This window comes from Triturus cristatus, chromosome 5_1, assembly GCF_964204655.1.
Source record: "Triturus cristatus chromosome 5_1, aTriCri1.1, whole genome shotgun sequence".
Lineage (NCBI taxonomy): Eukaryota > Metazoa > Chordata > Amphibia > Caudata > Salamandridae > Triturus > Triturus cristatus.
In genome coordinates this window covers 262,879,101-262,891,944 of record NC_140587.1, presented here as the reverse complement: position 1 = coordinate 262,891,944, position 12,844 = coordinate 262,879,101, and the positions used below count along the sequence as shown (strand labels likewise).

Here is a 12,844-nt window from a genome sequence, read left to right as displayed (position 1 = left end):
GGCATGCTTTCTCTTTTTCACATTTCTTAGTGTGCAGTCTGATGGTGTCCTAGTTGCAGGTGTGCCGAGAGTCATCAGAGATGGTCAGCTTGTCTGAAAGATAGGCAGAGTTGCAGGTCGCGATGGCTTTCTAAATGATGCAGCTGGTTCTGAAGATGGTACAGGTTGGCAAGGGAGCCAATGGAATTCTATCAGGATTGGGGTGATGTGATCTTATTGCTTCAGGTCATGGATGAGATGTGCTGCGGTGGGTAGGATGCCCTTTAGAAATGGGCAGCATAGAGTCTTGGACGATATGGAGCAGCCTGTTACCGTCATCGATATGTGTGGATAGCAGGACTGGAACAGCAGTTCTGAAATCATTGTCTGGTAGAAATGTTTTCAGTTTCTTTACAAGAGAGAAGTGGGACAAGTACAATTAGCATTGCCAGGTCTCTATCTAGAGTGGAACAGTGTACAAAAGAAAATCGCCTGGAATGTGGCTTCAGCAATGGCCAATGACATATTAATTTGCACATTCTACCCATCACTTTTATTTTATTTTTTAAGGCAAATACTATGGCAGCATGGGCATCATAGCATCTGTCCAGCTGTCTTAGCTGTCAGAGTGCCTCTTAGTTACATCCACTTATCTTTGCTTGCATTCTTAGTCTTTGCTCAGTTAGCCTCACATGTCATTTGCAGACACCACACATGGTATATAGTGCTTAAATAAGAGGTTGAGGTGCGAGAGGAGGTAAGGGGTTAGACTGAACACATATCAAGTCAAATGAGAAACGAGTGAGTCATTTTTTCTTCTGTTAATTAAAAAACAGCTACACCATATAAAGTGTAATGTAGTGACTCTTGTAGTGTTCACTTTAAGAATGTTCTCCTCTAGGCACTGTTTATCACAATGCCTGCGACATACAAATTGGGTAGAGCGAAAAAAGAAGGTGATATTTCAGTGAGTCTTAATTGTAACTCCTCTGGGTAGATAATTTCAAGTTGGAACGCCGAAAGTAAACATATTGATGATCAACACATTTTAATGACCTTTAGGCCAAATGTACCAGAATTTAAAGGCGACCTGTGTGCTATTAGGTTGCATCACAAAAAGCCTAGCTACAGAGGGTCACAGAAAGACATCCCTAATTAATAATAATAACTAGTCAGGTCACTGTTGGCGATCCCATGTGAAGGGCTACTAACACTGTGGGGCAGATTTACAAGCCCCTTGCGCCTCTTTGGCGCCACCGTTGCGTCCCTTCTATGACGCAGCGGTGGCGTAAAGCTAGCGCCATGCTGCAACGGAATTACAACGTGAAGCATCTGTGGAGATGCGTCACATTGTAAAGACCTGCGCCACATGAAACCTGCGTCAGGTTTCATGTGGGCTTTCTGGCGCAGGGTGGGCGTTCCGTCGCAGGAACGGCTCGGAAAACTGCCTGAGTGAAATCTACAAGATTTCACTCAGTCACTTTTCCAACGCCGCTGCGTCAAAACCTTATGCCTGCTTGAAGCAGGTGTAAAGCTTGACGCACCATGTTGCAGATTGGCTGGGTTGGAACAGTGCTGGAGTTGCGTCGCGCCCGCGACACAACTCCAGCACTGCACCAACCTTACGCCGGCAGATGCGACACGCATCTGCATATTCTTGCCCCATGGTGCGCCGCATTATAAATGCGGCGCATCCGTGGTGGCGCAAAGATTGTAATGTGTGTCGCAAGTTTCCTGGCGCATCCCTCCTGATTTGCAGGGATGCTCAAGGAATTGTAAATCTGCCCCAGAGATTCTGTCAGCAAGAAAAAGCAGACAACAATCCCTGCATCTCAATCCCAAATGGTTAACTATTTTTTTTAAAAGCCTGTGTTCCTTAAAAGAACAAGTGCCTCTTTTAAACACTATTGTTTTCCATTTGGGAAAACATCAGGTGGAATGGACAGTGATCCAGTGAACCACAATCACCACAGCCACCCCCACCCCCACCCCTCAGACGGCCAATACCATTCACTAAGGGGAGGGCACCCCCAGGGGGCATCTTCCTCTTCACAAATCAAAAAACAACTCCTATGAGGAGTCAGTCTCTGGTCAATGATTTGTGACTGAGTCGTAATTAGGAGAGAACTCCCCTTTCAAGCCCCTTCCTAAATCTGATTAAGCATGGGTCGGTAAAACTTTATGTCTCTTAAAATGGGTTTAATACATATCAAAATCCATTTTGTGGTTGTAAATCCTGTGATACGGATTTATGTATTTATGCTGTGACTGGTTTTGTACATCTGGCCCAAGTGTCATAGCTTGAAGCAGAAAGAACACTGCAATATAAGCCTTTTCCATTGTAGAGGGATGAAAGATCTTAATGCTAAAGAACTGTCTGTTCATTTTTGTGAGGCATAGCACTGTAAACAATTCTGATACAGATCTTCTGTTTCTTAGCTGTATAATTGTTTTGCCGTTTTGTTTCCAGCTGCTGTACTTTCTTTTTAGAAGATCACAGCTCCTCTGCAAAGCAGGATCACTTTGGCTCTGCATCCATGTTTTTTCATCCGTGGATCTATGGTATTTGCATGGTGTTGGCACTGTTTCTTAAATAACTAAAGTGGCATCCACCTTTCATTTAAATGGAAAAACGATAGGTGCATTATTTCTATTTTACAAAAAAACAAGCATTGGTAAACACCATAAATCAAGCTTTGATTGTGCTTCCTTTAGAGGCCTGTTTTTTTTTTATCCAGCAAGCTTGGGAAGCTGAATCACAAGCTTGGGGAGCAAAAACCAGTAGCACCTTCTGTCAATACATATTCATGTTCCTGCTCCCCTCCAATCAAGGTGTTCAAACAGATTTTAAGGGATTAGACTTTATAAGTATGGCCTCCATGTACAAAACTGTGACTTAATGCTCCAAAGTTGTGGAGTGTTTTGAGGGCCCTCCTTTTGTGAACTAAGGGGCATATCAACAACAACCGGCGATAATGATCTCTAAGCGCTAGGATAATTATCGCCGGCTAGCGTGAATTTTTATCGCTGAGATAGCGTGCTATTAGCAACACTTATCTCAATAGCGATAAAAATCCTCACGCTAACAGGCTAACGTGAGATTATCGCTGGAAACCCAGCGATAATCTCACGTTACCTTGTTGATAGGGACAGGCAAACTTAGCCATGATATCCTCCTTCCATAGGATATCACGGCTAAGTCTGAAAAATACCAGACGTAAAAAAGCAGCGTTAACCGCGGTTAGCGCTGCTTTTTTTGTCTCTAACAGGGTTAGCGACATTCTTGATAATAGGAGAAATGTCGCTTAGCACACACACCCTTCTTAGGTTTGCAGATAGGATGGGTTTACCTACATCCACATAGTTACAACTTTGGGGAATGTTTGCAGCAGCTCTCGTGCAAGGCTCGTCAGACCTGAGACAAAGTTACTGTTTTGGCATTTCACCTTGTGCTAGCAACACTGCAATTTTAAAGTCATCTGCTGTAATCTGGCAACGTCATGAGGCTTCTCTGGGTGGTGCCCTAAGGCAAATTCTACAGCTGCATTAATGTAATGCCAGCCATAGTGGCCATCCTTTGCTAAACTTGCTATCGGGTGTAACATCGGTGGATGGAATACTCCAAAAATCCTGATTCTATTAATTTGACATTTTGGCCATTATGAGTTCCAGATGCCCAAACAAAGAAATTAGGATCTTTTTAGTTTTCTGTATTTTGCTTTGAAAATCAATTTTTTCTTGTGTTAATTAATTTCAACAAAGAATAGAATCACAGAATTAAATAAGCATTAACATAGCTAATGAATCTTGGGACTAAAAGACCAAGCTGTTGGCCTTCCCAAAACCTTTTTCATTGGCATTAATATGCTAAAATGTCCACCATGAAGATAAATCTATAGTGTTCTCGAAAAGGGTTATGTATTAAATAACGAAGAGCCATTCCAAGATGGTCAACAATGCATACACATACATTGTGATGCATGAATGCAATTGTGTTGTGATGCGCAGGTGGCCATTTTGACATTTTTAATATACCGTTCAAACATGGTAGACGGCCATTTTACAAAAAAAAAGCCCTGCAAGAATGTGAAAGTTTAAATCCACCTGTCCTAGAAACCTGAGAAAATTTAATGACCCATCTTTTGGCTGACAGCCTCCGCAATTGGGCTGCGCCATCACAGCAAAATGGGTTAGCCCAACCAGAATTCCACTCAAACTTCCAAAAGAAATCTGTAGTCTATCACCTGGCCAAGAAAAGAGGAAACCAGTTTGTTCGGCTGGTTCATAGGAGCTGGGCTAAAGTGATGTATAACAGCCAGAAACCCCATTCAATATATTTTTGGAAAAGTGTGCATAATTAAAATCAACAGCAGCGGGCCCTCTAGATTATGCCAATTAGGGAATAGTGCAGGGTCACTTTCCTCAGGAATCATTTCCCGGTTGAAATAGAACTGGCATTAACTACAAATGCCGAGGCGCACCCGGTTTCACCATTGACTACCGGCCCAGCACTCTCCTGCATCATGCCTACCATTCAGTATCCCAGACAGGCAATGCTACAGCAACAAATGACTCCTCAGCTGATCAAGCTTCAAGTCTGGCCATATGATTTAGTTCAGATTACTGCTCCATTGTCGAATCGCTCCTAGACGCAGACTTGCTTTTTCTCTCAAGCCAGAAGGTGTGCAACTGTCACAAGAAGTCAACCTTGTAATTAAGAAAGCACTGAAAGATGGCACTCCCAGGCCAAATGAAATACCCCAGGCCATTTGCAAGCAAGACCCGCCATATTGGGCAAGGAAGCGCGTTATGTTATGTTATGTTATGTTATGTTAGTTACATTTTAATGCGCACAGCTGCTCCAGCGAAGGAGCGTCCTGGCGCAGGGAAAGGAAAACACCACATAACACAGGATCCGTCGACACGGAACAGAAAATAAAGACAGGAAATAATTAAAACAAAAGGGTTTTCAAAGCTCTGCGGAAGGACAAAAGGTCGTTCGAGAGCCGAATTTCCAAGGGGAGAGCGTTCCAGAGGGTTGCGGCTTTCACACGGAAGGAGCGACCCCCCATCCGACTAAGTCTGAAACGGGGGACGACCACCAAGGACTGTCCAAGGGATCGTAGTGAACGAGTGGGAACGTAAGAAGAGATCAATGAATTAAGTATTCCAGGTGCCAACTCTCTCAGAATTTTAAAAACCAGGCAGAGAGCCTTGAATTGGATTCGCTCACATATCGGGAGCCAGTGCAGGGAACGCAGGGTGTTAGAAGTGGGGCAGGATCGAGGCAGACCAACCACCGCCCTAGCTGCCGCATTCTGGACTCGTTGTAGACGAAGAATCTCGGCTTGGTTTACTCCTAATAGGAGAGAGCTGGCATAATCCAGCCGCGAGATGATCATTGCTTGAATGACCAGCTGTCTTGTGGGGGCATCGAAGAAACGCAGCAGGGGTCTTAGCCCGCGTAGTACTCCAAAACAGCAGGCCGCCACTCTCTTTGTGTGAGTCACAAAGCTAAGCGTATGGTCAAGCCAGACTCCGAGATTCCTGAGTTCCAGGACAGGGACCGGCGCTGATCCCAGCTCTGGAGGCCACCATTCGTCCCCCCAGTGGTCCGCATCCCTTCCAACGATCATCACCTCAGTTTTTGACGCGTTCAGTTGGAGACAGTTGTTATTCATCCAACTGGCCACCTCTCTCAGCCCACTTCGGAACCTAAGGGCATCCCGCTTGGCATCCCCGCTGATCGTCACCGCCAACTGAGTGTCGTCAGCATAGGAGACCATGGTAAGGCCCCATTGCCTGACGACCTCAGCCAGCGGCTGCACGTACAGATTGAAAAGCGTGGGACTCAGCGAGGAGCCCTGCGGAACCCCCATGTCCAAAGGATGATACTTGGACTGAAAAGGAGGGGTGGCAACGCAGAAGGAGCGATCACTGAGGAAGGAGCGGCACCACTGCAGAGCTGAACCACAAATGCCAATGTCCTGCAGGCGGTGTAGCAAGATGCGATGGGAAACAGTGTCAAAGGCAGCGCTCAGATCGAGTAAAATAAGCGCTGCCGTTTGACCTGCATCAAGCACACCTCGCAAATGCTCAACCATTGCTAGAAGGGCCGTCTCAGTTCCCTTTTACACCAATGCAGTTTTTACGTGGGTGACACTGGACTCTTGGTGTGGGGCATTTATCACCCGCTACACAAGGGAGGGGATAAAACATGCCCAGAAAATTACCGCTTCATAACGCTTTTAGACAACTAAGCAAAATATTGTTCGTCCCTCATTTTATACAATCTAACCGCCTAGACCAATGCCAAACAGTTGGTCCCAATAACCCAATCTGGCTTTCGGAGAGGCTTCTGAAACACTAACTAACATTCTGCCACCATCTTGGGCCAAATGGGAAAGTGGAACTGTGCCACCTATCTTCGCTTCGTTGATCATAAATCAGCATTCAACTGTTTAAACCAAGTGAAGGTTTGGAAGATGCTCAGGGCTTGGAACATCCCCTCACACCTGTTTAGAACCATCGAGGCCTTACACAGTCATACAAGAAAGATATACACCTATAAAGCCCTAAAACAAGGGTGCGTGTTAGCCCCAAGTCTTTTTAATCTTTTTATGGCCAACCTCTCACCTGCTCTTGATGAAGCTAATAGCCATGTACCCCAGCGGGGCACCTTCACTTTGAACCACCTTTTACATGCGGATGATGTCGTGCTATGCAGCTTGACCAAAGTTGGCCTCCAGATGCTTATACACATGCTCCACCACCATGCAACGTAAGATTACCTGGTCATCAATCGGAATAAAACTGAGATGCTGATGGTCAGCAAGGCAAACAAGAAAATCATAAGATGTCATCTGGGCACACACAGTCAGTGCAGTAAATAAATACAAGTATCTACGGTTCCTGGTGGATGACAGGGGATCGGCTTTCAAACAGCTCTGAACCATCACAAACTAGAGCAACGCCCTCTTTGCTGCATTTTCTTCTGTGAGTAAGAAGCTGAAAGGCCCTACATTCAATCCTCTGCTGAAGGTCATGGTGGCAAAAACGTTGCCTACCTTGACATACGGTAGCAAGGCGCTCTTGGGTCAGGATTTTATCTCACTGGACAAACTCAAAATACAAATTTACTTACCTATCAAGGAACACATTCCCCAGCCAAATTCCATTGGAGTTTGGACTCAAAAGACAATCCATCAGACGACAGAGTGCTGTAGTCAAGACCTGCTTCAAACTAAGACAAGCAGAACCCAACACCCAAAACAACATTTTGTAGTTCGCAATTAATTAGGATGGCTGTAGTAATAGTCTTAAAGAATTCTTGGACCATTTGCTAAAGAACCTGCTTCTAAATAACCGCTGGACATCGTCATTTTAGATAATGATTTAAAAAAACTAGTGAACTTCGCAAAAGCTTAAATATCTTACTTAAAGGACAAAGACGAGTTCACCAAAAGAGGATAAGCCTGGACGGTCAATTGTCGCAATCATTGTATCTAGCCTGCACCTACTCGCATCATCTGAACCTTAAACTACTGCAGTGACGCCTGGGCTGCTCCCCATCCTTAGCAGAAAAATCTGCATGGAAATATACCGGGAACAGAGGGTGGTGCTTATGCGGGGCAAGCAATGAGAATATTCTACACCTAACCTGCATTTGCCCTGAATTGGCTATGGAGAGGAGGCGCCTGCTCGAGCCTTTATTTCAAAGCAAAAGAATCCGCACATGTCGGAATACCGTGATGCTCTGTTTAGGGCCAGACGATCCCAGATCATCCAGTCTCTTTATGAAATGCTTAAACGAATTTGAACAAACACTGCACAAGCAAGTAAATCACTGCATCGCGGGTCAGTGATCCTATCAATCAAATGGGTCCCGGCTACCTCCTCACTCTCGCCTAACACACAGACTTTTTGGAAGTCTTTTATCTTCCTTTGGCGTACATATCCTTACTCTCCAAACTTTTATGCCATTTGGCGCCTCTTAGGTCCCCAGGAAAGCCACTAATAAAAGCATGAATTTTATTGGGCCAGGCAACTAGCAGGAGGGTCAGCCTCATGTCAATCTTCATGCTATCCTGGCCGTGGGTAATCAGCCACAGGACAAGATGCCCCTTTGGTCCCCATCATTGGTGGCATGTCGACTTTACCTACCGCCATGCTATTTATTTTCTTGTTTGTTTTCCCATTTTTGCCACTTGCCCTTAACTTGGTTCTCAGAGATGTCGCTAGTGAACTAACATGTTTGGCATTCACTGACTGCCCGGGAGTACTAATAGCAGCTGCATGTTGCACTTTTTTGCTATTTGCACTTCTCCTGGCTACAAGAGGGGTTGCTAGGGAATCAACATGCTTAGCAATCATTGCACTGCTCCCATGACTACTAACAGCAAACAAAGGATGGACGGAATGCTGACAATGCAAACCTTCTCCCCCAGTCAAAAGATCTGGGTTAAATCTGTCGTTCTTTTGCCCACTACGCCACCCCAGTTTGGACCCAGCCATATACAAATCAGTCTTGACCCTGTGCCCCATGGGAACAATCCAGACCGAACTACCAGGCCAGGTCCTCCCTGGACCAGAAACAAGCATACTGTGACCGGTTTCAGGGTATGTCACCCTTCTTCAGCCGGGCTTGCTTGAATCCAGTGGCACAGTGAGCAAGGGACCCATGTCTGGGTATACCCATCCCACTTAGGGTGAAAAGTGTTACAGCAAACAAATGATGGATGGAATACTCACAATGCAAACATTCTCCCCCAGTCAAAAGATCTGGGTTAAATCTGTCGTTCTTTTGCCCACTACGCCACCCGATTTTGAACCCAGCCTTATGCAAATCAGTCTTGACCCTGTGCCCCATGGGAACAGTCCAGACCGAACTGCCAGGCCAGGTCCACCCTGGACCGGAAACAAGGATCCTGGGACCGGTTTCAGAGTATGTCACCCTTCTTGAGCCAGGCTAGCTTGAATCCAGTGGCACAGTGAGCAAGGGACCCACGTCTGGGCATACCCATCCCACTTAGGGCGAAAAGTGTTACAGCAAACAAATGATGAACGGAATGCTGACAATGCAAACATTCTCCCCCAGTCAAAAGATCTGGGTTAAATCCATCGTTCTTTTGCCCACTATGCCACCCCAGTTTGGACCCAGCCATATACAAATCAGTCTTGACCCTGTGCCCCATGGGAACAGTCCAGACCGAACTGCCAGGCCAGGTCCTCCCTGGACAGGAAACAAGCATCCTGTGACCGGTTTCAGAGTATGTCACCCTTTTTCAGCCAGGCTAGCTTGAATCCAGTGGCAAAGTGAGCAAGGGACCCACATCTGGGCATGCCACTGGAATCAAGCTATCCTGGCTGAAGAGGGGTGAAACCCCGAAACCGGTCCTAGGATGCTTGGTTTCAGTCCAGGGAGGACCTGGCTTGGCAATTCGGGCTGGACTGTTCCCATGAAGCACAGGGTCAAGACTGATTTGCATATGGCTGGGTTCAAACTGGAATGGCATGGTGAGCAAATAAACGATGGATTTAGGCCCAGATCTCTGTACTGGGGTGAATGTATGTCATTGTTCTGCATTCTGTCCATCAACTGTTGTTTTTGCATTTGTCACCCCGAGTGGGACGGGTATGCCCAGACGTGGGTCCTGTGCTCTCCATGCCACTGGAATCAAGCTATCCTGGCTGAAGAGGGGTGAAACCCTGAAACCGGTCCTAGGATGCTTGTTTCCAGTCCAGGGAGGACCTGGCTTGGCAGTTCGGGCTGGACTGTTCCCATGAGGCACAGGGTCAAGACTGATTTGCGTATGGCTGAGTTCAAACTGGAATGGCATGGTGAGCAAAAAAACGATGGATTTAGGCCCAGATCTCTGTACTGGGGTAAATGCATGACATTGTTCTGCATTCTTTCCATCAACTGTTGCTTTTGCCCATGACTACTAACAGCTGCTGCATAGAATCACTTTAACCTCTAGCTACCCCATAGCTATCCTGAGGCCCTTCTATACGTTCTTGCCATTTGCACTTACTCGGTTCCCAAGTAGATTGCTAGTGAACTTACTAGCTTGGCAATCACTGGATAGCTCCTACAAAAAATTGACAGGAGCTGCTTGCTTCCATTTTAATTCATTGCTGCCCTTAGGTACCCTGAGTGAGTGTCTTCAGTGGGTAATCTGGATCACCCGGGGAACATTTTTTAAACTATTTGACATACCTTACTGGCCTTTTTGTATCATGGTCAGCTTGTTTTACGATATTTTATTATTGATGCTTTTTGCACGATTTTAATTAATCGAATACTAATAAAGATTGATTTGATTTAATAATTTGACGTAAAAAAAGTTAAATAGAAAATGCATATAGTGTAAAAAATGAAAATGAGCACCACTCTGCATCTAGTAGGCCCGTGTAAAAACACCAAAATAATTAATTCAGCGAGCAGGGTGGGGAGCCTTAGGCAGCGATGATGGGAAGTACATAGAGAGCATACAGGGAGGGAGCAGTTGAATATACAAGGCATAGACAAACGCAACCTTAACACTCACCGTGAAGTGCTGAAAGCTCAAAAATTAAAAGGAGTCCCTTTAAATCGGTGGTGGAAGGATACTGCTTATAATGCAGGAATACTCGAATAGTCCTTGGCTGCACAATCACAAGACTCAAGAGTAGACACTTGAGGTAAACAACAAAGACTCCCGGTCATGAGCAACAGGCTGAACTATAACTCACTCTAAGTATCTGTTATGCATTGGAAACAACAGGCCTGCCGAGATCTAAAATGAATGAATGCAAACTGGCCTGTTCTCTGGTTTGTCTGTGATGTGACTAATGTTCTGAAGCACATCTGGCCCATGTTTACCTCCTACTGTTGTCTCCATTGCTGCTTTTTCGGTCGGAAGCCCTTCTGGTGCTCCAACACTCCCATCCAAAGGAGCAGGGCTCGTGGCTTCCTCCGTAAAGGAAGGTTCTGTGGATCATGAGAAAATGTGTGTTTATTCATTAATAAATTTGTTTATAACAATTTGATCACACAGTACACTCATAACATTGGCAGTCCCGGATAAGGCTGATTGCACAGGGAATTATGTGATTTTGCACCAAAATTCACAAAGGACGGTAAATGTAATACAATATTTTAACTTATAATAACAAGAGTTGCTCAGTTCAAATATGGGGGCAAAATTTCACTGGAACATGTGGCCTCTCCACTCAATAAGACTTCATAGCACTGTGGATTTCTCTTAAGAAACTGGACTCCACACCGGAAATAAGAACATCTTCATATTATTTCTGAGAGTCAGGCAGTGACACAGTTTACATGGAAATAAGGCACACTCTAACATAGATGTTTTTCCTCTTCATCGAATGTGCTTCAATGACGGTACATTTAACACGTCTGTGTCCTTTGATAACAATAATCCAGGGCAAGTAAGCTCAGTCTTTCCTTTTAAGATGCCCAGGTTTGCTCCAGGTGCATTATATTTCGTGGACAGTGTTACAGTTAGCGCTCTAGCGTTTCCGCTAGAGCGCTGTCAAACGCGCGCAGGCTGCGCTCACGTCAAGGACGTGGGCGCGTAGATCTAAATAATAAACGGGCGGACGAACGGCAGTTCGCGCCCAACTAGCAGACTGTGTGTGTGGTCCCTAATTGCGCTGCAAGCGAGCAAGGCCTCCCCTGGGCTCCCCAGGCTAGCGAGTAAACATCCAGGGCATTCCCCTTCCCAGGCAGAGGGCAGGGGTTAAATCACCACACTGGCGACGAGGGGTGACCTCTGAACCCCCTGAAATTCCTGCTGCTAGGCAGAACAGCTACAGAGGTCTCGCCTGACGGCGCAGCACGCTACACCTGACCACGTGCAGCGACCGACCTACCACGTGAGTGAACGACGACTCCTGGTCACACACCAGGGATTTTGACGCCACGATGGGAGATGATGAGACGCAGGGACACTGCCCCATCACCCCGCGTCCGGAGTGCTACCTCCGTTTAGCGAGGTCGCAGACCCCACGACCGCCGCGCCGAGATGGCAGACGGGGAACAACCTTTACAACGCAACTTTTACAACGCACTACCTTTACAACGCATTTTTTACAAAGCATAATCCATTACAACACATGACATTACAACGCATTTTTAAAAACTACCTTTACAACGCATTCCATTACAACGCATACTACCATTACAACGCATACCATTACAACGCATAATATTACACTACACTATCCAACACTTACCCTACTGTTGCACCCCCTAGAGTTAGAATAGTAATTTTTACCCCTATACTATCCAACACTTACCCTACTGTTGCACCCCCTGGAGTTAGAATAGTAATTTTTACCCCTATACTATCCAACACTTACCCTACTGTTGCACCCCCTGGAGTTAGAATAGTAATTTTTACCCCTATACTATCCAACACTTACCCTACTGTTGCACCCCCTGGAGTTAGAATAGTAATTTTTACCCCTATACTATCCAACACTTACCCTACTGATGCACCCCCTGGAGTTAGAATAGTAATTTTTACCCCTATACTATCCAACACTTACCCCACTGTTGCACCCCCTGGAGTTAGAATTGTAATTTTTACCCCTATACTATCCAACACTTACCCTACTGTTGCACCCCCTGGAGTTAGAATAGTAAGTTTTTACCCCTATACTATCCAACACTTACCCTACTGTTGCACCCCCTGGAGTTAGAAAAGTATCTTTTACCCCTATACTATCTAATACTTACCTTAAATGCAATTTAATATTATGCGTTGTAATGGTATGCGTTGTAAAGGTAGTATGCGTTGTAATGGAAATGCGTTGTAAAGGTAGTTTTTAAAAATGCGTTGTAGTGTCATGCGTTGTA

General features: G+C 45.5%; 1 protein-coding gene across 3 annotated transcripts in view; it reads right to left on the bottom strand.

Annotated features, from left to right (window-relative positions):
• OC90 (otoconin 90) overlaps positions 1-12,844 on the bottom strand; it is an 875,163-nt gene that overhangs the window by 173,924 nt on the left and 688,395 nt on the right. For all 3 annotated transcript variants that reach the window (XM_085604908.1, XM_085604909.1, XM_085604910.1), the window contains one exon: positions 10,844-10,951. In XM_085604908.1, coding sequence (XP_085461034.1) covers positions 10,844-10,951 — 108 coding nt within the window. The remainder of the gene's footprint in view (positions 1-10,843; positions 10,952-12,844) is intronic.